Source organism: Salvelinus alpinus, chromosome 10, assembly GCF_045679555.1.
Source record: "Salvelinus alpinus chromosome 10, SLU_Salpinus.1, whole genome shotgun sequence".
Taxonomy (NCBI): domain Eukaryota; kingdom Metazoa; phylum Chordata; class Actinopteri; order Salmoniformes; family Salmonidae; genus Salvelinus; species Salvelinus alpinus.
The window spans coordinates 72,859,112-72,884,108 of record NC_092095.1 but is presented as its reverse complement, the minus strand read 5'-3'; the positions used below and the strand labels follow the sequence as shown (position 1 = coordinate 72,884,108).

General features: G+C 41.3%; 3 protein-coding genes and 1 pseudogene across 12 annotated transcripts in view; 1 reads left to right on the top strand and 3 right to left on the bottom strand.

The window, feature by feature from the left end:
- Window positions 1-24,997, bottom strand: part of LOC139533032 (zinc finger protein 271-like) — a 279,603-nt gene that overhangs the window by 7,423 nt on the left and 247,183 nt on the right. The window contains exons 1-4 of one of the 10 annotated variants that reach the window (XM_071331206.1): window positions 11,329-12,943; window positions 10,929-11,037; window positions 10,163-10,399; window positions 4,780-5,013 (exon numbers count right to left, since the gene is read on the bottom strand). The exons of 5 other annotated variants lie outside the window; for them this stretch is intronic. In XM_071331206.1, the coding sequence (XP_071187307.1) occupies window positions 4,780-5,013; window positions 10,163-10,265 (337 nt within the window). In that variant the 5' untranslated portion in view covers window positions 10,266-10,399; window positions 10,929-11,037; window positions 11,329-12,943. Of the gene's footprint in view, window positions 1-4,779; window positions 5,014-10,162; window positions 10,400-10,928; window positions 11,038-11,261; window positions 12,944-17,096; window positions 17,236-24,997 lie in introns of those variants that run through there. 4 more of the 10 variants (XM_071331207.1, XM_071331210.1, XM_071331208.1 and 1 more) reach the window with 4 other exon arrangements.
- The window catches only part of LOC139533065 (zinc finger protein ZFP2-like), a 316,223-nt gene that overhangs the window by 122,829 nt on the left and 168,397 nt on the right, over window positions 1-24,997 (bottom strand). The gene's annotated exons all lie outside the window — the stretch shown is intronic.
- The window catches only part of LOC139533031 (zinc finger protein ZFP2-like), a 530,089-nt gene that overhangs the window by 453,846 nt on the left and 51,246 nt on the right, over window positions 1-24,997 (top strand). The gene's annotated exons all lie outside the window — the stretch shown is intronic.
- Window positions 21,915-22,094, bottom strand: LOC139533110 (U2 spliceosomal RNA; annotated as a pseudogene).

The window sequence follows — 24,997 nt, the reverse complement described above, 5'->3', positions numbered from 1 at the left end:
GCACGGCGGTTTTCCCAGCTTGTGAATTTTACACAAAACCAATAACATGCAAAACAAATCTAGAAATCTCAAATAAATTGATTATGAAATTACCTTGAGAAAATGATGTACTCAGACAAACCCAAAGTCTCTAGCTATGTAGCTTGTAAAAAAGTGATCACGTTCTTCACTTGGTTTGACACAAAAATAACACATCAACCCTTTACCAAATGTGATAATACCTTAACGGATGTTACCTAGCATGGTATGACATGTTTTGATATTAGGAAGTTTAAACCTGGTGAATGTACAGCAAATCTCCTAACAGGGCACTCTGGGAATTCAGGAACATGACCCCCTCCACAGTTGCAACATTTGACATTCACATACTCTTCAATAAAAAAATGTCTGTCTGCAAACACTTGACATGTGGCCAAACCTTTTGCATTTATTCCATTGCATCGGGTTTTACACAAACTCTCTTATGTAAAGCTGGGATATAAAATATACCCCATAGGGTGGTAGATACTCTTCATAAAACATCAATAATATAGATTAACAATGTTCCTTCTTCACATTCTCCATACGGGTCAAGCGATGTGCATTCGCATCCTTCTTCTTTGGGATTTGGTTGGCGGATCACATCCAACTTTTATCTGCATACACCGCCACCTACTGTACTGGTGTGAGGGATTTCACAGCCGACATACATTTGATACAGTAATTAATACAGAATTGCCCTGCCAACTATTAGCTAAAAATTTGGGGGAAAATGTTCTTGGTTCGTGAGGGTGACTGATCTCCTCAGACCAATTGGCAGTAGACCCTGAACATCGTTCTGGTTACCAAAAGGGATCCGTTTCAAGGTCTCAGCTTGGAGAGAAGAAGCCTTGTGAGGTATTGGTCGGTCACATGCAGGAACCAAACGTTAATGATGAATAATGAATAAGCTAAATCATGCAAATATAACTTGTCTGTCTAAGCAGTATATAGGAGAACTAACGGGACTGCCCCGGCAGAGCTCCCGACCGATGTGTACTATGGTGCTTTAGGTTTTTTGGAACCTCTCCAGCTTGCTGATAATAAAGAATGATTCATTTAAGTTTGACTGAGTCCCTTTGTGGTGATTTTCCACAATAAAAACCCACCAGCCCATTCTACTATTTAACCCTATGCCAGACCACTACACCACTCAACACCTTCTGCAGCTGTTCTGCAGTAAATCCTCACAATCCCAATCCCACAACCTCTATTTTCTGTGACTTTCTATCCATTTCTGCAGTACAATTGACAACCATGGCTATAAATGCTAAAAAGCCCACCTTGCTGAAGCACATATTCTTCCCATCACTCTCTCTTGGTCTCTGCCTCACAGGAATCCTCTCAGGATCCCTCACCCTGTACCCATCTTCCTCTACCACTCTCTTCACTGCTTCACCATACTACACTTTCTGTACTACTGTAACCCTGGCAACCTCAATCTGCCTTTCTTTCACCTGACACCTCAGATCTCCAGCCCCATTGGTTACCCCACAACTAACACACAGAACTTTCTCCACGATACCACATATTCCTTCATCTCATGCCCTTCTGCACACTTCTCACATCTAGGGCATCTCATGCCTACACACTGCTGCAACAGGCCCATAAACCTGACACCTAAAACACTAGTATTTACGGGGGGAAAAACACTCACAGGATAACTGACACTTCCTACCTTCACCTCTGCATCAAAACTCTACATGACAGACAATGTATACTCTGTTTCCCAACACTCTACACTGGATCTACGTCTCACCTAAAGACGGGCATCACAGACACCTGGAATCTTCCATTTCAACTGCTTAACACTTAAACCTAATCCCATTATCACTCCTTTCAATGCCGCCCTGTTCCAGAGAGCAATTCGAGTCACAATTATTGTCCCCAATCGCGAAATCCGGAGCGCCCACTGCCTCTGGATATAAGAGAAACAATAAATAATTATGAGTCCACTCCGAGTCACCATCACCAATCTTGTTTCTCATGGTCAGAGTCCTTTAGGTGCCTTTTGGCAAACTCCAAGATGGCTGTCATATGCCTTTTACTGAGGAGTGGCTTCCATCTGGCCACTCCACCATATAGGCCTGATTGGTAGAGTGCTGCAGAGATTGGTCTTGTTCTGGAAGGTTCTCCCATCGCCACACAGGAACTCTGTCACAGTGACCATTGGGTTCTTGGTCACCTCCCTGACCAAGGCTCTTGGAGGATTTTCAATCATATCATTGGACTAAAATGATTGACAGTCAAATGCAAGCCTAACACCATGTGCAAAGGGCCTTTGGGTAATGTAGCACATGTGCAATGGTATCTGTCTCTTTTCACTGTCAACTGTGTTTATTTTCAGCAAACTTAACATGTGTAAATACAGTTGAAGTCGGAAGTTTACATACATCTTAACCAAAAACATTTCAACTCAGTTTTTCACAATTCCTGACATTTAATCATGGTAAAAATTCCCTGTCTTAGGTCAGTTAGGATCACCACTTTATTTTAAGAATGTGAAATGTCAGAATAAAAGTAGAGAGAATTATTTATTTCAGTTTTTATTTCTTTCATCACATTCTCAGTGGGTCAGAAGTTTGCATAAACTCAATTAGTATTTGGTAGCATCTTTTAAATTGTCTAACTTGGGTCAAACATTTCAGGTAGCCTTCCACAATAGGTTGGGCGAATTTTGGCCAATTCCTCCTGACAGAGCTGGTGTAACTGAGTCAGATTTGTAGGCCTCTTTGCTCGCACACGCTTTTTCAGTTCTGCCCACACATTTTCTATAGGAGTGAGGTCAGGGCTTTGTGATAGCCACTCCAATAACTTGACTTTGTTGTCCTTAAGCCATTTTGCCACAACTTTGGAAGTATGCTTGGGGTCATTGTCAATTTGGAAGACCCATTTGCGACCAAGCTTTAACTTTCTGACTGATGTCTTAAGATGTTTCTTCAATATATCCACATAATTTTCCTCCCTCATGATGCCATTTATTTTGTGAAGTGCACCAGTCCCTCCTACAGCAAAGCACCCCCACAACATGATGCTGCCACCCCCGTGCTTCACAGTTGGAATGGTGTTCTTCGGCTTGCAAGCCTCCCCCGTTTTTCCCCAAACATAACGATGGTCATTACTGTCAAACAGTTCTATTTTTGTTCCATCAGACCAGAGGACATTTCTCCAAAAAGTATGATCTTTGTTCCCATATGCAATTGCAAACCGTAATCTGACTTTTTTATGGCGGATTTGGAGCAGTGTCTTCTTCCTTGCCGAGCGGCCTTTCAGGTTATGTCGATATAGGACTCGTTTTACTGTAGATATAGATACTTTTGTACCCGTTTCATCCAGCATCTTCACAATGTCCTTTGCTGTAGTTCTGGGATTGATTTGCACTTTTTGCACCAAAGTACGTTCATCTCTAGGAGACAGAACGAGTCTCCTTCCTGAGCAGGATGATGACTGCGTAGTCCCATGGTGTTTATACTTGCGTACTATTGTTTGTACAGATGAACGTGATACCTTCAGGCGTTTGGAAATTGCTCCCAAGGATGAACCAGACTTGGAGGTATACCAATTTTTTTCTGAGGTCTTGCTGATTTCTTTTGATTTTCCCATGATGTCAAGCAAAGAGGTACACCTACAATTGACTCAAATTATGTCAATTAGCCTATCAGAAGCTTCTAAAGCCATGACACCATTTTCTGGAATTTTTCAAGCTGGCACAGTCAATTTAGTGTATGTAAACTTCTAACCCCCTGGAATTGTGATATAATGAATTATAATTTAAATAATCTGTCTGTAAACAATTGTTGGAAAAATGGCTTGTGTCATGCACAAAGTAGATGTCCTAACCGACTTGCCAAAACTATAGTTTGTTAACAAGAAATTTGTGGAGTGGTTGAAAAACAAGTTAATGACTTGCAGGTGCCTTGGTGGAAGAGTGGGGTAACATCTCACAGCAAGAACTGGCAAATCTGGTGCAGTCCATGAGGATGAGATGCACTGCAGTACTTAATGCAGCTGGTGGCCACACCAGATACTGACTGTTACTTTTGATTTTGACCCCCCCTTTGTTCAGGGACATATTATTCAATTTCTGTTAGTCACATGTGTGTGGAACTTGTTCAGCTTATGTCTCAGTTGTTGAATCTTATGTTCATACACATATTTACACGTTAATTTTCCTGAAGAAAAACACAGTTGACAGTAAGAGGATGTTTCTTTTTTTTGCTGAGTTTATTTTTACCTTGTCAGCTCATGAATTCGATCCAGCAACCTTTCGATTACTGGCTCAACGCTCTAATCACTAGGCTACCTGTACTTATTCATATAAATAGGCTGTGCAATGCAAAAGGAGAATACAACTATTCTAAAAGTATCTCATAAGTCAAGAACATTATGAGCCATATCATCCTCTACTCACCATCACAAGGGTTAGAAACTAAAGACTCATTTCATATCATCCTCCACTCACTATCACAAGGGTTAGAAACTAAAGACTCATTTCATAGAACTTTAAAACACTGGTAGTTTGTCTACTTCACTTCTTTAGTCTACTCTCTGAACACTCCAGATAACCCAGTTAATAAAACAAATGCTGGTAATAGTGGTGTCAAGCCATGCAAGTGTCAGTAGCATTAAATAATATTTATCTTCTCATTGAAACAGTTCTACTGCATCTTTTCATACACAGTGGGATGACGTAACAAACAACCAAATTAGATAGATAGAACTTGCTCTTAGAATCAACCTGAAGATAGAATCTGCTCTTACCATGAGAAACATACTTCCCAATCTTCTCCTCCTCTTCTTCCGCTTTAATGTTGACATTCAGCTCCAGCGTTTGACTGCAGTCTTCCAGCTTCACTGATGCCATTTCTGAATCCTGCAGTGCAAACTGGGCTCCACTGTCACAATCAGGACCCAGTGACTGTAGGTTTGGACTCAGTGTGGAAGGAGAGAGGCTGGCTGGGTTTGTCCTCACTGTTGATGTTACCGGCCTCATACCTGAGTCGGCAAGTAGTTCAAGAGAAACAGACACAAAAAGTTATTTTCTTGAAAGTTCTGGCAAAGTCTTTATTCTCTATAAAATATATTATATTTATTCTTGTCCAATTATCTAATTCAGTTCTTGACTTGGACTGAAATAGTTGCCGATAAACATTTTGAGTGCCGGTACTGTTTATATTTAGGTGCAGGAGCTCCACAATACTTTTGAGACAATACTTAAACTGTAGTAGATAAATGCATAAATGACTCAAAAACCATTTAGTACAAGGTTACAGTATGTTTTAGGCAGCACTATGTGCTATTTTCCTTAATAACCTTGTATTCACCGTTTTACTTCAAAAAACAATTGTATTTTCTGTTCACACCATAGTATCATTTATAGATGAAGACAAACTGAATGTTTCAATATTATTATTTTAATTTAATTTTAATTTCAACTTTATTTAACCAGGTAGGCAAGTTGAGGACAAGTTCTCATTTACAATTGCGACATGGCCAAGATAAAGCAAAGCAGTTCGACACATACAACAACACAACAGTAAAACAAACAGACAGTCAATAATACAGTAGAAAAATAAGTCTATATACAATGTGAGCAAATGAGGTGAGATAAGGGAGGTAAAGGCAAAAAAAAGGCCATGGTGGCAAAGTAAATACAATACAGCAAGTAAAACACTGGAATGGTAGATTTGCAGTGGAAGAATGTGCAAAGTAAAGATAGAAATAATTGGGGTGCAAAGGAGCAAAATAAATAAATAAATACAGTAGGGGGAGAGGTAGTTGTTTGGGCTAAATTATAGATGGGCTATGTACAGGTGCAGTAATCTGTGAGCTGCTCTGACAGCTGGTGCTTAAAGCTTATGAGGGAGATAAGTGTTTCCAGTTTCAGAGATATTTGTAGTTTGTTCCAGTCATTGGCAGCAGAGAACTGGAAGGAGAGAAGGCCAAAGGAGGAATTGGCTTTGGGGGTGACCAGAGAGATATACCTGCTGGAGCGTGTGCTACAGGTGGGTGCTGCTATGGTGACCAGCGAGCTGAGATAAGGTGGGACTTTACCTAGCAGGGTCTTGTAGATGACCTAGAGCCAGTGGGTTTGGCGACGAGTATGAAGCGAGGGCCAGCCAACGAGAGCGTACAGGTCGCAGGGGTTGGGTAGTATATGGGGCTTTGGTGACAAAACAGATGGCACTGTGATAGACTGCATCCAATTTATTGAGAAGGGTATTGCCAGAGGCCCGGACAACAGGCCCTCCGATTTGACACACTGAACTCTATCAGAGAAGTAGTTGGTGAACCAGGCGAGGGAATCATTTGAGAAACCAAGGCTATCGAGTCTGCCGATGAGGATGTGGTGATTGACAGAGTCGAAAGCCTTGGCCAGGTCAATGAATACGGCTGCACAGTATTGTTTCTTATCGATGGCGGTTAAGATATCGTTCAGGACCTTGAGCGTGGCTGAGGTGCACCCATGACCAGCTCTGAAACCAGATTAAATAGCGGAGAAGGTGCGGTGGGATTCAAAATGGTCGGTAATCTGTTTGTTGACTTGGCTTTCGAAGACCTTAGATAGGCAGGGTAGGATAGATGTAGGTCTGTAGCAGTTTGGGTCAAGAGTCCCCCCCCCCCCCTTTGAAGAGGGGGATGACCGCAGCTGCTTTCCAATCTTAGGGAATCTCATACGACACGAAAGAGAGGTTGAACAGGCTAGTAATAGGGGTTGCAACAATTTCGGCAGATCATTTTAGAAAGAAAGGGTCCAGATTGTCTAGCCCGGCTGATTTGTAGGGGTCCAGATTTTGCAGCTCTTTCAGAACATCAGCTGACTGGATTTGGGAGAAGGAGAAATGGGGAAGGCTTGGGCGAGTTGCTGTGGGGGGGGGGGGGTGCAGTGCTGTTGACTGGGGTAGGGGGAGCCAGGTGGAAAGCATGGCCAGCCGTAGAAAAATGCTTATTGAAATTCTCAATTATAGTGGAATTATCTGTGGTGACAGTGTTTCCTATCCTCAGTGCAGTGGGCAGCTGGGAGGAGGTGTTCTTATTCTTCATGGACTTTACAGTGTCGCCGAACTTTTTTGAGTTTGTGTTGCAGGAAGCAAATTTCTGCTTGAAAAAGCTAGCCTTGGCTTTTCTAACTGCCTGTGTATATTGGTTTCTAACTTCCCTGAAAAGTTGCATATTACGGGGGCTAATGCAGAACGCCACAGGATGTTTTTGTGTTGGTTAAGGGCAGGCAGGTCTGGAGAGAATCAAGGGCTATATCTGTTCCTGGTTCTACATTTCTTGAATGGGGCATGCTTATTTGAGATGGTGAGGAAGGAATTAAAAAAATAAATAAACAGGCATCCTCTACTGACGGGATGAGGTGAATATCCTTCCAGGATACCCGGGCCAGGTCGATTAGAAAGGCCTGCTCGCTGAAGTTTTTCAGGGAGCGTCTGACAGTGATGAGCGGAGGTCGTTTGACCGCTGACCCATTACGGATGCAGGCAATGAGGCAGTGATTGCTGAGATCTTGGTTGAAAACAGCAGAGGTGTATTTAGAGGGCAAATTGGTTAGGATGATATCTATGAAGGTGCCCGTGTTTACAGCTTTGGGGTGGTACCTGGTAGGTTCATTGATAATTTGTGTGAGATTGAGGGGATCAAAATTAGATTGTAGGATGGCTGGGGTGTTAAACATGTCCCAGTTTAGGTCACCTAGCAGCAGGAGCTCTGAAGATAGATGGGTGGCAATCAGTTCACATATGGTGTCCAGAGCACAGCTGGGGGCAGAGGGTGGTCTATAGCAGGCGGCAATGGTGAGAGACTTGTTTTTAGAGAGGTGGATTTTTAAAAGTAGAAGTTCAAATTGTTTGGGTACAGACCTGGATAGTAGGACAGAACTCTGCAGGCTATCTCTGCTATCCCCCCCCCCCCCCCCCTTTGGCCGTTCTATCTTGTCTGAAAATGTTGTAGTTAGGGATGGAGATTTCAGAGTTTTTGGTGGTCTTCCTAGGCCAGGATTCCGAAACGGCTAGGACATCCGGGTTGGCAGAGTGTGCTAAAGCAGTGAATAAAACAAACTTAGGGAGGAGGCTTCTAATGTTAACATGCATGAAACCAAGGCTATTACGGTTACAGAAGTCATCAAAAGAGAGCGCCTGGGGAATAGGAGTGGAGCTAGGCACTGCAGGGCCTGGATTAACCTCTACATCACCAGAGGAACAGAGGAGGTGTAGGATAAGGGTACGGCTAAAAGCTATGAGAATTGGTCGTCTAGGACGTCCGGAACAGAGAGTAAAAAGAGCAGGTTTCTGGGGGCGATAAAATACCTTCAAGGTATAATGTACAGACAAAGGTATGGTAGGATGTGAATACAGTGGAGGTAAACCTAGGCATTGAGTGATGATGAGAGATATTGTCTCTAGAAACATCATTGAAACCAGGTGGTCATCGCATGTGTGGGTGGTGGAACTGAAAGGTTGGATAAGGTATAATGAGCAGGGCTAGAGGCTCTACAGTGAAATAAGCCAATAAACACTAACCAGAACAGCAATGGACAAGGCATATTGACATTAAGGAGAGGCATGCTTAGCCGAATGATCATAAGGGTCCAGTGATTAGTGAGGTTGGTTGGGGTCATGGCGATTCAGACAGCTAGCCGGGCCATGGGTAGCAAGCTGGCAGAGGATGGAGGTCTGTTTTTAGCCACCTCGTGCGTTTCCGTCTGTAGATTAGTGGGGTTCCGTGTGGTAGAGGGAACCAATCCAATTGGCAAAATAGTTATAGTGGCCCAAGAAAATTGACCGATAGACCTATTCAGATAGCAGCCGATAAGACAGCTAATGATTAGCGGGCCGCAGATGGGTGTTCAGGTTATGTTGCAACGGAGGGGCCAGTTGGATGACTCCATCGGTGAAGGCAATGCATCGGCAGTAAAACGAGTCCGGATAGGTGATTGTAGCCCAGGAGTGGCTGATGGAACTCTTCAGCTGGCTAGCTTCGGAATAATTGATAGCCAATAGTCACTCGGATAGCAGCTAGCTAGCTGGCTGCAAGATCCAGGTGAAAATGTCCAGAGCTTGCGGTAGAAATCCAGGGATATGAAGAGAAAATTGTTCCGGTATGCTCTGGTCTGAGTCGCGTTGTACAAAACTGGCGATAGCTTTTTGAGCTAAAGGATAGCTGATGACCGCCAACCGTGAATACTAACGTTAGCCAGCTAACTTCTGGCTAGCTTCTGTTGTGGATTTCAGATTTGAGGCGAATAATACTATTTGTATTTTTTATTGGTGAGGCGGGTTGCAGGAGTGTTTTTAAGTTGAGTTTTTAGGGAAAAAATATATTAAAAGATATGCGAAGAAAATATGTAAATATATATATATATATATATACACGGGACACGACAAGACGAGGACAAAGGACGTCTGACTGCTATGCCATCTTGGAAAATACATGTAGAAGACCAATAATCATATAACATTTAGCTTCAAAACAGCAGTGCAACCGTAAAATTGTCTCCCTCTGCTGCATCCACACTGCCTGCACTGAAGTCCGTTGACGCAGACCGAGCGAGTGCCGCCATTTTACCAGCTCGTGAATATTTCCATTCATGGAGCTCTACGGACAATTCCTTCGACCTCATGGCTTGGTTTTTGCTCTGACATGCACTGTCAAATGTGGGACCTTATATAGACAGGCGTGTGCCTTTCCAAATCATGTCCAATCAATTGAATTTACCACAGGTTGACAACAATCAAGTTGTAGAAACATTTCAAGGATGATCAATGGAAAGAAGATGCACCTGAGCTCAATGTCGAGACTCATTGCAAAGGGTCTGAATACTTATGTAAATAAGGCATTTCTGTTTTTAATTTGTTATAAATCTGAAAACTAATCTTACTACATTTGCACACACTGCATATAGATTTTTCTATTGTGTTATTGACTGTACATTTGTTTATTCCATGTATAACTCTTGTTGTTTTTGTCGCTTTGCTTTATCTTGGCCAGGTCGCAGTTGTAAATGAGAACTTGTTCTCAACTGGCCTACCTGGTTAAATAAAGGTGGAATAAAATAAATAAATAAAACAGTTCTACAGCAACTTTTCATGCAGTGGGAAGTTTGTATGAAAAACAAACTTAATTAGATAGAACCTGTGCTTACAATGAGAAACAGATTTCCCAATCTTCTCCTCCTCTTCTTCATCTTTAATGTTGACATTCAGCTCCAGTGTTTGACTGCAGTCTTCCAGCTTCACTGATGCCATTTCTGGATCCTGCAGTGCAAACTGGACTCCACTATCACAATCAGGACCCAGTGACTGTAGGTTTGGACTCAGTGTGTAAGGAGAGAGGCGGGCTGAGTCTGTCCTCACTGTTGGTTACCGGCCTCAGACTTAATCTGAGTCAGCCAATAGTAATAAAGAGAAGCAGACACAAAAGTTAGTGCCAGAACTGTCAAGACTTTCTTTATTCTCTAAAAATATGGTTTATATTTAGGTGCAGGAGCTCCACAATACTGTTGAGCTAATATTCTATAAAAGGAACATGAGCTCAAACAGTAAACATTTGAGGTGCCGGTACTCAGCTCCGGTGAGCTCCTGTCCAAGTCAAGCACTGATCCCATTTCAATAGATCTGGTAGCTAAGCATTGACAAAACATTAATTAATAAATATTAGACAAAGTATACACTTTAAAATTAGGCTACACAACTTAAATGCACTTAATCTATAGATTTCCTGAATTCACAAATGCATTAAAAAAAAACATTTAGTACAAGGTTGCATTATGTTTTAGGCAGCACTATGTACTATTTTCCTGAATAACCTTGTCTTCACTGTATTATTTCAATCAAAAACCAATAGTATTTCCGTTCACACCATAGTAACATTTAGACAGAAACTGAATGTAGAAAACTGATAATCCTTACATTTAGCTCCACAGTAGTGCAGCCTTAAAATTGTCTCTCCCTGCTGCAACCTCACTGCCTGCACTGAAGTCCGTTACTGCAGATCGAGTGGGAACCGCCATTTTACCATCTCGTGAATTTGACACAAAACCAAAAACGACATGTAAAACGAACCCAGAAAGCCCAGATGAATGTATCCTTTATGAAATTACCTTCACGAAATTATATACATCCACTCAGACTAACCCAAAGTCTCTAACTAACGTTATGTGACTTGTAAAAAAATGGATCACGTTCACTCATGCGGTTTGACACAAAAATAGCACATAAAACCTTGATCAAACATGATAATACCTTGACGTATTTGTTACCTAGCATGTTATGACATGTTCTTTCGATATTAGAACGTTCTATTACATACCAGTAGCAATACATTTGAAACGGACACAGAAGTTGTCTCGACTGCACAATTCTGGCGTATCCTTTATTATGAAGAATGATGCGCGCCTGCGCGGAACTTCCTGTTGCCCCACCACCAGTCTCTAAACCCAGAGACGTAAAAACGCGACACTTCCGAGAAGGCTTGCGAAGCAGACCAAGCCCGGGTTTTATTTATTTATTTATTTATTTTACCTTTATTTATTTAACCAGGTAGGCAAGTTGAGAACAAGTTCTCATTTACAATTGCGACCTGGCCAAGATAAAGCAAAGCAGTTCGACACATACAACAACACAGAGTTACACATCTAGTAAAACAGACATACAGTCAATAATACAATAATTTAAAAAAATATATAAGTATATACAATGTGAGCAAATGAGGTGAGATAAGGGAGGTAAAGGCAAAAAAAAGGCCATGGTGGCGAAGTAAATACAATATAGCAAGTAAAACACTGGAATGGTAGATATGCAGTGGAAGAATGTGCAAAGTAAAGATAGAAATAATTGTGGTGCAAAGGAGCTAAATAAATAAATACAGTAGGGGGAAAGGTAGTTGTTTGGGCTAAATTATAGATGGGCTATGTACAGGTGCAGTAATCTGTGAGCTGCTCTGACAGCTGGTGCTTAAAGCTAGTGAGGGAGATAAGTGTCTCCAGTTTCAGAGATTTTTGTAGTTCATTCCAGTCATTGTTTGTTCTCCACCTGGTGGAGAGAAGTTTGAGAAGTCAATGAGAAAAGTGAACAATTCTGATACTTTTGCAGCGGCTAATGGGGATCCTAATAAATACAAAAATATTCCGTCGACACACACTTGAAACATGGCCATTATTTTATCAATTTCATAACTGCAGTGGTTTATACACAATAGCTCTCACAACAGTATCTTACATATCGCAGCATCACATGAGTAGGCAGACACTCTTCACTCTTCCAACGGAACTCCAGATATAACACATTTTAACGGTGCCCTGCTCCGAAAAACAATGCTCTCTCCTTCAGCTCTTCTGAGACGCATGAAATCAAATCAAAAACACTACTGGTCACTGACTGACTCTACCTTTCCTAATGCCTCCTTCACCATCTTCCTGACCTCAGATGATCTCCCAAATTACACAATTGTTGATGAATCGCGCTCCAAAAGAAACCAATGTTCGTTTACAACTTTTGGTCTGTTTGCTCCATTTTTCGTTGTCTCCGTCTTCCATTCATTCCTACCAACTTTACTCAACTGGGAGCCATCAGACTCGAACTGCACTTCCGCTTCGCCATATTTCCCTACCCCAAACCAGACACACCCCGCCACGGACTAACTCCTGCATGTAGAATCCTGCATTGAAAAAAGCCAACAACTACAGGTTAAAGGGGAATTTCACGGTGGCTTTGTCATGGCATCAGTGGTGACGTCCACGGACGGCGAATTTTCGGCCATATCAGGTCCATCCATCATGGACTTCATTTCGCCCAAAATTGTCCGTCTGTTTTGATCCAAATATAGCCGAAGGTCAGCCTGATCAGCTTGTACTCATTGAAATGCATGAGATACACGAATACAATTATACAATATTGCATATAGTACAAGTTTGATTATTTTTCTGATATACACAATATCATTAAATATATTGATTTTAAATAAAATCGAATAGCTTGTTAGATGTTCTGCTATAGACAGAATGACAGATAATTACCTGTAATTTCAAATCATTAGTTTACAATATCACAACGGAATTTAGTACAATTTATAACCATCATGTCCCAAAACTGGGAGAAACAGAAAGCGCAAGTCATTCACCCGACATTAGTTCCTCAAAACGGTAACACAACGACACGCGGATAATTGTAAGCATAAACATTTCTGAAAACATTTGTAATTTGATAAGGTTGTTATAATAATTATCAGTTTGCGACATTTCTGTTAATGTCGCAAACTATTATTTTCTCTAGGCTAACATAAGCAACTCTGCCTTGATACTTGCATGCTAGCTAACTAGCTAGCTAACGTTAACTCACGTAAACTCGTACATCGCCTTGGTCCGTACAATTGTCCTTATTTTAGCGCCCCAAAAACGTAATACTTCCAGATCAACTGTAATGTCAATACCATTGTAAAGCACAATTTCTCCCCTTTCCAACAGAATCAATTAGATGACCCAAACGCTGCCCGTTTCTGCATGATTCAAACAGGCAATGAGCCCCGTCGGGTCTTTTTAAAAATGGCGGGTGGGGAAGCGAAAATAATGCTGATAGTGAGAAGGAGAGATGTTGTGTGGGAAAATTGCTTTTTTTCACTCGATCTGTCCAACTTATCACCTTATCGCCTCTAAAATGTAAATAAAACACTATAAAGAGTTTATATAATGTGTCATTATATACCTATTTGAAGGTTTGTGTCGAATTTGAATCGGGTTTTTAGGGCGGTGCTAAAGTGATCTTAGAAGTAAACAGCGGCTTTGAGAATAATGATCGCATGCAATGATGACGCAAAAAATGACTAGGTATTACCCCCGTCACTGTCCATTTATTGTTTTTAAATTATGAGAGAAGTGCTACACCTGGTGGAGAGAGATTGTAAGACAGAAATAGTTGCTTTATGCGTGCTGTACGTTACGACATGACACGTCACGATGAAACGGAGTGTCCGTTTTTTCAACTTTTTTCCAATACTATAGAGCCATTACCATGTCGATCAACGCTTGAATAGAAACGTAGTTCACACCCCCGATTTTGAAGTCAACACAGTCGCTACAGTCCCATTAGTTTTCTTTGTAGCCTCGTTTGAATGTTGCGGTTGCGCACATTTGTACGGAATGGGGTGAGTTTACGTTAGATAGTAGGGCGGGAAAGCAGGGCTAACAGATTTGATGGTTGTACTGTTAGCTAACTTACTGTATCGGTCTAGCTAACTACGGTTAGCTATGTTTTCTTGTAACAGGTGTGGAGTCATTGTTTTTTGACCAATTTTTATTTATTTTATGAACTAGCTGGAGTCTAACATCAACGTTACTCTCTGGGTACCTACCGTGAAGCTGGTTGGTTTGCTAACTAACTAGTATGGCTTATTTTACCATTTCATTTACACTGTAGGTACCATTTAATTTACACTGCCAGCCTTTTTCACGCTACCTAAAACGATTCAATTTGTTCATTCCACTCTTACAAGCAATGCCTGTAGAATATATTTATTTTATTTTATTAGTCCTACTGAGACAGAGACAGAGGTTACTGCATAACTTCCAGGGTTTCAAACAAGGTCTCTTGACACAGATTTCAAGGTTAAGCAAAATTGGTGTTATGGACACACCAACCAGGTCATGGACAGGTATGTCATATCTTTAGAATGGATCCAATAAGAAAGTCATTTTAAAGGTGTTGTTAGTGATACAAACTGTCTGCAACAAAGACAGTAAATCCAAGAGCCTTATCTCCTCAGCAGTTTGAAAGTGTTCAATTCACAAAGAACATCCTATGTGTGCTTGACTTTCAGGCTCTTTTACCAATGGCCTTGTTCAACGGCCATCACGCAAAGCGGCGATTAGGAAACACAACTGTCGGCTAAACATTCCCCCATTTCTTTTTTTAATTTGTAAAAAAAATGTTACCCCCTTTTCTCCCCAATTTTCGTGGTATCCAATCGCTAGTAATTACTATCTTGTCTCATCGCTACCATGCGTCCTCCGAAGCACAACCCAACCAAGCCGCACTGCTTCTTAACACAGCCGCCTCCAACCCGGAAGCCAGCCGCACCAATGTGTCGGAGGAAACACCGTGCACCTGGCCCCCTTGGTTAGCGCGCACTGCGCCCGGCCCGCCACAGGAGTCGCTGGAGCGCGATGAGACAAGGATATCCCTACCGGCCAAACCCTCCCTAACCCGGACGACGCTGGGCCAATTGTGCGTCGCCCCACGGACCTCCCGGTCGCGGCCAGCTGCGACAGAGCCTGGGCGCGAACCCAGAGACTCTGGTGGCGCAGCTAGCGCTGCGATGCAGTGCCCTACACCACTGCGCCACCCGGGAGGCCAGCATTCCCCCATTTCAAGTAAACATTTTTGACTTGCGATCTCCGCACACTGACAAATATATTAGGCTACAGTGTTCAGTTTACCAATTAATGTGATTTATAATAGTCTATTAGGGAGGAGTGAAAGAGACAACTTGCGCCATTCAAACAGGCCCTCATCTTTTCTACACTGCGTGCAAGTTTGAGCCCTAATCAATTGTCAGCCCCTGAGAAGGACAACTTTAACTAAACTTATCTTGTAAATTGCTTTTTGTCTTTGACAGACACGGAAAAGCAAACACATTTATCCACTTCTAAATTATTCTGAATAAATGTAATAAATTATCATTATTACTGCACAACACAAAATAGCCACCATTGGTTAGTGATAAACCGGTGGTTTGAGCCCTGAATGCTGATTTAGTTGCCGTGGGGAACCTGTAAGATGCTCCATATCTATTAGTCTTTTCTATAACTTACTGTGTTTATTTTGGTGTTACAGCTGCAGTCAAGAAATGGAACAGCAAGGCCACTGACCATGATGTTCGGAGAGCTGTGGCAGACCACCTCAAGCATGCTCCTGGTAGAACCAGGGGTGATGGTTTCCACGTCACCACCACATAGGGCCGTTGCTAACGCAGCGAAATATATCTATAATTTTGATTGATAATTATTCAATGAATATAATTATATTCATTTGACCTTAACTGTATTTTGTCTTATCATTGTACTAGATAGTATTCTTTGACTGAATGTTTTGTGCAAATACTGGAGTAATGTAATGACTAATGGGATTGAGCATTTTTTGGTTACTGCATCCATGTGTATAGGCTACAAGTACATTTAAATTATGTTCTTTGCAAGTCGTTAAAACAACGACCTGAAAAATACTTATTTTCAACCAAAACGGGCCTAGAAGGACGTCTTTTCAACGACATGAAAAATACATATTTTCAGCTTTCACTTTCAAACTTCACTTTCAACCAAACCCGAACGGGCATAGTTGTCTTTTCAACGTCTTTTTAAAGACAGTTTGCTGGGTGTGCAGCTTGCTCCGATTCTGAATACGTGTGTGTCCATTTCTTTCTATCTAGCAAAATAAGTGAGCTAGACTTTGTTTGGTTCCGTTTCATCTGCTGCTGGCTTGATAACGTTTTTTCACATGCAATTGATTAAATGAGATTTGTATTCTCTAAAGATTTTAATTGTGTTCATATCTGATGAATATTGAAAAAAAATTCTCACACCGTTTTCCACACCAAAATGTGAACTACAATTTGGTGCGCACCATTTTACTATGTACAGTAAGCTCCCCATGTGTCATCAAAATTACGATCTTGTGCTAGTGGTTTATATATGCGGGGAGCATAAATTGTACAATTGTAAACTAATAAATAATGGTTCAGGTTAGAACCCTTGTATATTAATTAATATACTGCACCAACGACATAAATATACGCAGACAGCGGGCGCCGCCATTTTACCAGCTCGTGAGATTAAAAAAAAATACACAAACCCAATAACAAAACGAACTCAGAAATCTCAAATAAATTTAATATTTTTAAATTACCTTGACGAAATGGTGTACATTGAGTCAGACAAACCCAAAATCTCAAGCTATATGACTTGTAAAATCGTTTTCATCACGACACAAATTTAACATAAGAAACCTTGCAATCTTTTGACGGATTTGTAACCGATCATGACATCATGTTCTTTCGATTTTAGATAGTTTAAACGTGCTATTACCTACCTGTAATAATACATAGAAACGGAGACAAAAAGCATCGTCTTCACAGCACAGATTCTTAACAATGGTGCGCGGCCATAGAGATAGATAGAGGACTCATCTTTGTATCTGTGTTATTATAGCGTCTGTGACAGAATGCGCAGCGGCATTGACGGGATTCGATTAATCTGGCCTGGGCTCCCTGATAGGCGTGTTTTGCACGGGGTGAAAGTTGATGGCATTCGTTTTATTTTTGGCCAGGTGCCAGTTTCAAAGCCCACAGGTAAGTCAGCTCCAAACAAAAGTAATGTAATTAAGCACTTGGAGTAATGAGTAGGATTCTGTGTTTTCACATGAAAAAGTTTTTGATTTTGATAAAAAGCTTTATCTGCCTTCCCAATGAAACGTGGTTTAAAAAATTCAAATAAATATTTTATGGAAAAGAGATGTTTCTGGATGAGGCACCATGCTGCCTTGTTGACAAAATGACCGAAAGGCGCAGATTACTGTTGCTATTTGAGAAGGGCGCTAATCCCTTGCCACATTTGCCTGTTACTGTTTACATCACAGGCCATAGACCGGTGCCCCGTGGCTCAGCATAATCCCTACTGATGAGCCAGCTGGAGATTCCAACAGGTTCAGGAGGGATCAGTCAATGAAGTTGGAAGTACCACCCAGTTGACTACATTAAAATGGTGGAAGCCAGCAATGCATTGAGTTATAATAAGAACTAGAAACAGCCTCCAAGATGGCCGACCGTTGTTTTGAATGTAATCTACTCACGGTCAGATATGCCTATTCAAGGAGGCTGACATCTTGCTAGTTCCAGATTCAGGAGCCCATTAGTAAATGTCAGTGGCGGTCTGTGCCTTTAAGACAAGTGAGGACAGGTCTTTTTTTTAATGAGCATGGCCTTATTACTATAACAGCATATTGGATGACTATCATTCATATGCCATTCACCCAGCTCAATGTAACATCGATAGGTTTAGGCTACTACATGATACTCTAATTTTCCCTATACCCATCAAGAGGTTGCTACAACCTAGCCTATGAATGAAAGTTTACCATGTAGGGCGAGAGAAATTTGAGTAATCAAGGTGACATTGACACATTCAATACCGCCTTGCACACTCTTGCCTGTATCTAGCTGATCTAGGGTGTAATCATTAGTCCAATAGTTGCAAACAAGAGTTTCTATTGGACAAATTCCGGTATGTTTATCTTAGTTTCGTTTACTTCCATTTAAGGAATGTTTTTCAACAGAATCGGCGGAATGAATACACCCTTGATCACACACAAACACAGTTCATTTTCAAAGCAGCCACATACAAACAGTAGATCCTGGACTATCCATTCACTTCAGTCAGTCTGTCTCATCTTCCAATGTCAGGAACCCATCACATTGAAGGAGCAGGTCCTGGACGAGAGCGCGTAAATGATTTCCATTGTTTTTCCTTCTGCGTGCAGCACAAGCTCTTCCATGTAATAGCATGAATATAAAACATTGTGGAGGGGAAGAAAATAAAATCGGCCTTGAAGACAATTCATGGACAAATTCCATTCATATGTTTGGCACAAAGGTGATAACGAAACTGTCTTTTTTTTCATTTTGAAAATTGCCTTCTCTGGGGGCGTCTATTGGAAGTATCTTTATGGAAAGGTGGCATCCTATGACGGTGCCACATTGAACGTCACTGTGCTCTTCAATAAGTCCATTCTTTATGCCTATGTTTGTCTATGGAGATTACATGGTTGTGTACCTCGATTTTATACACCTGTCAGCAACGGGTGTGGTGAAAATAGTCAAATCCACTAATTTGAAGGGGTGTCCACATACTTTTGCCAATGTAGTGTATAAACAGTAGCCTATAGGCCTATTTCAATGTTGAAATACATTTAATTGTCAATCAAGTGAGTTCTGTTTTGCTACTTGTAGGCTATTGTCTGTAATGTGTCTCAATAGACACTGAGTGTACAAATCATTAGAAACACCTTAATACTGAGTTGCACCACCTTTTGCCCTCAGAACAGCCTCAGTTCATCGGGGCATGTACTCTACAAGGTGTCCAAAGTGTTTTACAGGGATGCTGGCCCTTATTGACTCCAATGCTTCCCACACTTGTGTCAATTTGGCTGGTAGTTGGCTGAATTCACTGTCATGTTCATGGAACCATTCCTGGACAATCCTAGCCTTGTGGCATGGGACATTATCCTGCTGAAAAAAATAGATTTGCAGATGGATAAACTGCTGCCATGAAGGGATGCACCTGATTGGCAATGATGTTTAGATATCCTGTGGTATTCAAACATTGCTCAACTTTTATCAAGGGCCCAATATGTGCCATGAAAACACACTCCACACCATCACCACCAGCCTGCAATGTTGACACGAGGCATGATGGATGCATGTACTCATGTGGTTTTCAAGATGGCACCGATATACATGGACGCCCTGTTCCTTGCTGCTAAGCAACTTTGTAGTATTTATTTTGGGGGGAGGGGTTATTTCTTGCATTATTAGTTCAGAACATTTCTTGCATTATTACCTACAGCTGAAAATAACTTTTGGCTATTGGATCGGCGGTCACTCACCAGCATTTCAACCTGAAATACAACTTTCCTGAATTGGATCCTTTGTTTGTACCCCATGAGGCAATTCAACTGATCCCAGGTGCTGCTCCAGGGCGCCGCAGACTGAGAAGAGGTGTGGACTTATGAAGATAGTCAAGTAAGTCAGGCCACTGTGTGTAGGCTGATGAGCTGCTCGCTAGCAACTTTACATACTAGAGTGAAGTTAAATATCATCAGCTAGCTAACGCCATATTAGCTTGTTAATGTTCACCTATTTATCATTGCAAATTAAAAACTCATAATCCAAATGCGTTTGTAGATAACAGTAATGGAAGAGGGTGAAAGGATTTTCTGCTCCAGCTGTCAGAAAAGGAAAACTATGAAGACAGACAGAGATATAATAGTCAGGGCTGTCTAATTGGAATATAATGAAGCCTGTTTCTTTGTGATGTCTGTCCTCAGATATGGAGAGCTGTGAAAGCCTGTCTGCAGATGAAGAGGTCCCAGTGAAGGTCCAAGAGCCTGTCTGCAGATGAAGAGGTCCCAGTGAAGGTCCAAGAGACTGTCTGCAGATGAAGAGGTCCCAGTGACGGTCCAAGAGCCTGTCTGCAGATGAAGAGGTCCCAGTGAAGGTCCAAGAGACTGCAGGCACATCCTTGTGGGCCATAGGATTTGTGTCTACTTATGTTAGCACATGTTGTACACAACAATACAGTTCAAATTCACACACAATGTAGGCTACAACTTTGGCTGACTGCTATGTCATCATCTCCAACATGTGACCTTCCATTATTGAGCTTTGCTTTGGTGTGGATTGAGGCCTATACATTCATATCAGTTGTGTTCCCCTGTTGTATTCAGCTTTCCTTATTTCTATTGTGGATTGTGTTTCTGTACGGAAATGGAAAGTCTACAAAACTATGAGCAAACCAGCCTATGCATTGAATACATGGAATTGGATTGTGATGATACTGATGAATGAATCACGCACACAATGTGCAAATATATATATTTTTTCATTTATCAGTAATCAAATTTAATGTGAATGAAATTGTTTGGTGAAATATGCATAAAAGGAGAGTAATTGCCCATAATTCTGCACGTTTGTATCGTTGTACTTCCAGTTTTGATCATCATCATTTAGTGACTGCAAAGAACATTTATGGATCTACTGGGATTTTTAAAAGACAGACTAACTTTCTGTTTTGTCTGCTTGCACTCCAGAAATAAGTATAGTTGTGTCAATCTTTTTGCAGGCAGTCGTGTTCTTTTGATGAACGGATTTGCAAGTTTGATGGTATTATATTTTTTAGGAATGTTATGTTTATTAAAAAGACAACTACATTTTCAAAAAGCATTTACTGTTTTGCAAAAGTTGTGTGTTTAGTGGACTGTTTTGAAAAGCAACAACATTGTTACAAAAAATGCTTGTAGCCGATTGAGAGAAACTTTAATACATAAAGACAGTTGCTCCCTGATTAAATAGTACAAGAGTACACCCTGCTGGACAAAAAAGCTTACTGCACCTGGTATTCCTAGGCAGCGTACCATCCAAGTACAAACCAGGCCCGACCCTGCTTAGCTTCCGAGACCAGGCGTATTGAGACTGGTATGGCCGTAAGCCAGTGACTGTATTGTGTATATATGATATGTAATAATGCCGTAAGTGAAGGAATAACTCTTACTACACTATATCAAGTTTGTCACTTGAAAAAGTGCAGTGTGAAATCATTGAAATAGAATCAATAGGATAAACAGACATAGTTACTTTAACACAGGCAGCTGAGTCATATATTTGAGTCTTGTGAAAATAGCAGGCCTATCAAATAATGACTTCAGACAAATACATCAGATAACGTTACCGGTATGTGAGGCAGTCCATGTTACCAGTACATGACTTTAGCACATTTCATAGTTGAAACTGTATAGTCTTCTTGTGTATATATTTCCAATCATAACCATTTTTATAACTACTTTATTACTTAGCTGTTTGTGTATATTTTTGATCGTTGAGGAGAGGTTGCAACTAAGCATTTCACTGTACCGTTTACACCCTGTATCCCGTGCATGTGACGATTTTTTTTTTTTTTTAAGATTAACGCAACATTCACATCAGCTATCAAAGTCAATATAACGGTGACCGACTTGACCAGCACTATCTAGCCATCACTGCCACTAAAATGAACTTGCACATTTTGAAAATACAATATAGATTATGATCCTAACAAATTAAAAACGAATCAATGACTGATTTATATTTACAACGACAGGGGGTGCACCGTTCCTGGAGGTACTGCAATACCAGGTCGATGCGTGGAGTGGACGGAGGAAGCCCCTATTCCATCTCCCTATTCCAAAAATCAATTTAATATATGTTCCCCAGATAGGGGACGTATCAGATATTAAACTGATAAGAACAGATTTTTTATTTTTTTAAATAATTGTTATTTTCATTTCACATTCAAATACAATTACAAATTCATTGCATTACGTTGTACATAACATGGATTCATAAAAAAAGTATGAAAAAGTACCGTAACAATATAAAAATAGCAAAACTCCTCAAAAAAGTGCTGTTCTGCAGAACCTGACCAGTATTATTACATTCAAGTTTAACATGCCTCTAACAATCTCCAAAAACAATACAAACAATTCTATAAATACAAGCATATACATATGCCAAAGTGAACTCTGAATAAACCTCAGTGTATATCAAATATGTACAAAGGCTTAGCCTACATTTCAATTATACTTATGTAATATAATTATATATAAGCTATAAAAACGTTCACAATGAAGGGTAAATCCCTTTCCATCTCTGTTTAACTGATACAATGCCCCACTTATCTATTTCGAATTGTATTCTTTTCCAAATGCCCTGTTTTATAAATTGAACCTTTTTACAAGATGCCCTCCTAGATTACCTCGGTCATATGACACATTAAAATCTCCCCCCATAAACACCTGTCTGTTTGTCATAAAAATAGCGTCTAGGTCGTTAAGCATTTCCCTCCTTTCCTTGGGTGTCGATGGTGCATATACGTTAATAAATAGAAAACATTTACCTTTCCAATCGATATCTACTATTAAAACCAGTCTAATGTAACGTTAGCGTCCTCTCCTTTAGCTGTTGTCTTTTACATTTTTCTGCAAGAATATCATCCAAAATCTGTATACTTGGACTTGATTGAGCTTTTCCAGTATTAGTAGCCATATCGTAAGTTCAACATTTGCAAAACACCCAGTTTTCATAACTTCATAACTCACAGATCTGCGTAACGCGTAACGCGACAGAAATTGTGCGACAGATACAGGGTTTCCGCATACTACCGTAAAGCCCAGCTCATTGGCTATCAAGCCCGATTGGTGCTCATTTCACAACGTTACAGTCAATTAAGTAAAATGACAGATTTTTTACGGAATGTCTACATAGGCCTACAGATGCCCATTATCAGCAACTATCACTCCTGTGTTCCAGTGTCACGTTGTGTTAGCTACTCCAGGTTTATAATTTGAAAAGGCTAATTGATCTTTAGAAAACCCTTTTGCAATTATGTTAACACAGCCGAAAACTGTTGTTCTGATTAAAGAAGCAATAAAACTGTCCTTCAGACTAGTTGAGTATCTGGAGCATTAGCATTTGTGGGTTCGATTACAGGCTCAAAATGGCTAGAAACAAATAACTTTCTTCTGAAACATGTCACTCTATTCTTGTTCTGAGAAATTAAGGCTATTCCATGTGAGAAATTGCCAAGAAACTGAAGATCTCGTACAACGATCTCGTACTACTACCTTCACAGAACAGTGCAAACTGGCTCTAACCATAATAGAAAGAGGAGTGGGAGGCCCCGGTACACAACTGAGCAAGAGGACACGTACATTAGTGTCTAGTTTGAGAAACAGACGCCTCACAAGTCCTCAACTGGCAGCTTCATTAAATAGTACCTGCAAAACACCAGTCTCAATGTCAACAGTGAATTGGTATGCTGGCCTTCTAGGCAGAGTTGCAAAGAAAAAGCCATATCTCAGACTGGCCAATAAAAGATTAAGATGGGCAAAATAACACAGACACTGGACAGAGGAACTCTGCCTAGAAGGCCAGCATCCCAGAGTCGCCTCTTCACTGTTTAGACTGATGTTTTGCGGGTACTATTTAATGAAGCTGCCAGTTGAGGACGTGAGGCGTCTGTTGACCTGGACTCAAACAAGGTTCAGAATGTCCATTTTCATCTCACATGATTTTACATACATGTTTCAACGTTTACCATTCCAATAGCCCCTTGGTAATGTGACCTACTGACCTCAAACTACTTTCAGAATGTCGGTTCCGGCGGCGTCCGGTGAGCTCTCGCTGGCCCTTGAAAATCCAGGGGAGAGGGTGTAAATCTCACGCCGGGCCGTACGCATATCCGCAGCAGGTCTCCAAGGTGAACAGCCTCTGGCATGTTATAACAATGTAGGTAAGGGAAGTTGGCAAAAAAGACCCCTTCGTCCAGAGTTGCCGCCACCAACTGCCGGAACCACACACACCACCCCCTTCGTCGGGGTGGTGTGTGTGTGTGTGTGGGGGGGGGGGGGGGGGGGGGTTGGTTCCGGCAGTTGGTGGCGGCAACTCTGGACGTGCGCCGGACTCTTCTCGTAGATCTCCCCAGCTACGGCGCTCGCCTGCCCCATACATTGTAGGTGGGGAGGTCTCCTCTATGCTCACTAGACTTGAGGCGGAGACTAAACCCATTGGCCCCACAGTGATAGGGCATTGCATGGATCTGGCTCATGCCCTTCGAAGTGGGGAGAGGTTTCTGTCCCGGAGGGCTGACTGAGCAAGCAAATGATTGAAAGGGGATGATTATTTTCTGTTGCTTCTTCCGACACCCGGTCGATGGTGCCACTAGATACTGCGATAGGTATTTGGTTCTCAAGTCTATAAGTATTGCGCTGGCACTTGATGTCGATTGGGTGTAAAAACTCAGTTAAAGTCCCCTGAAGGTTAGTAGCGGCAACTGATGTCCAGTTTGTAAAACAGAAAAGCCTCTGATGATACCACAGAGCGTGACTCGAATGGTTGTCAATTTGATGATATCTGACCGTAGCATGCTACCCTTCGCGGTCGCAGTCAAACCACCTTCGGGGTGGCTGTGACCCCCTCATGTCAAAGTGAGGAAATTTGATAAAGCGGGGGGTAAACAGCGGGACATAATTAAGAGTCTCTTGAGGTAGCCAAATGCCTTGTCATCTAATTAGTGACGCACATGACTGGATGAACGAGATTCCCACTGTTCCTACCTACTATCTATCGAAACCACAGCCAAGGGAATGGGCTTGACGGAATCAGCGGGGAAAGAAGACCCTGT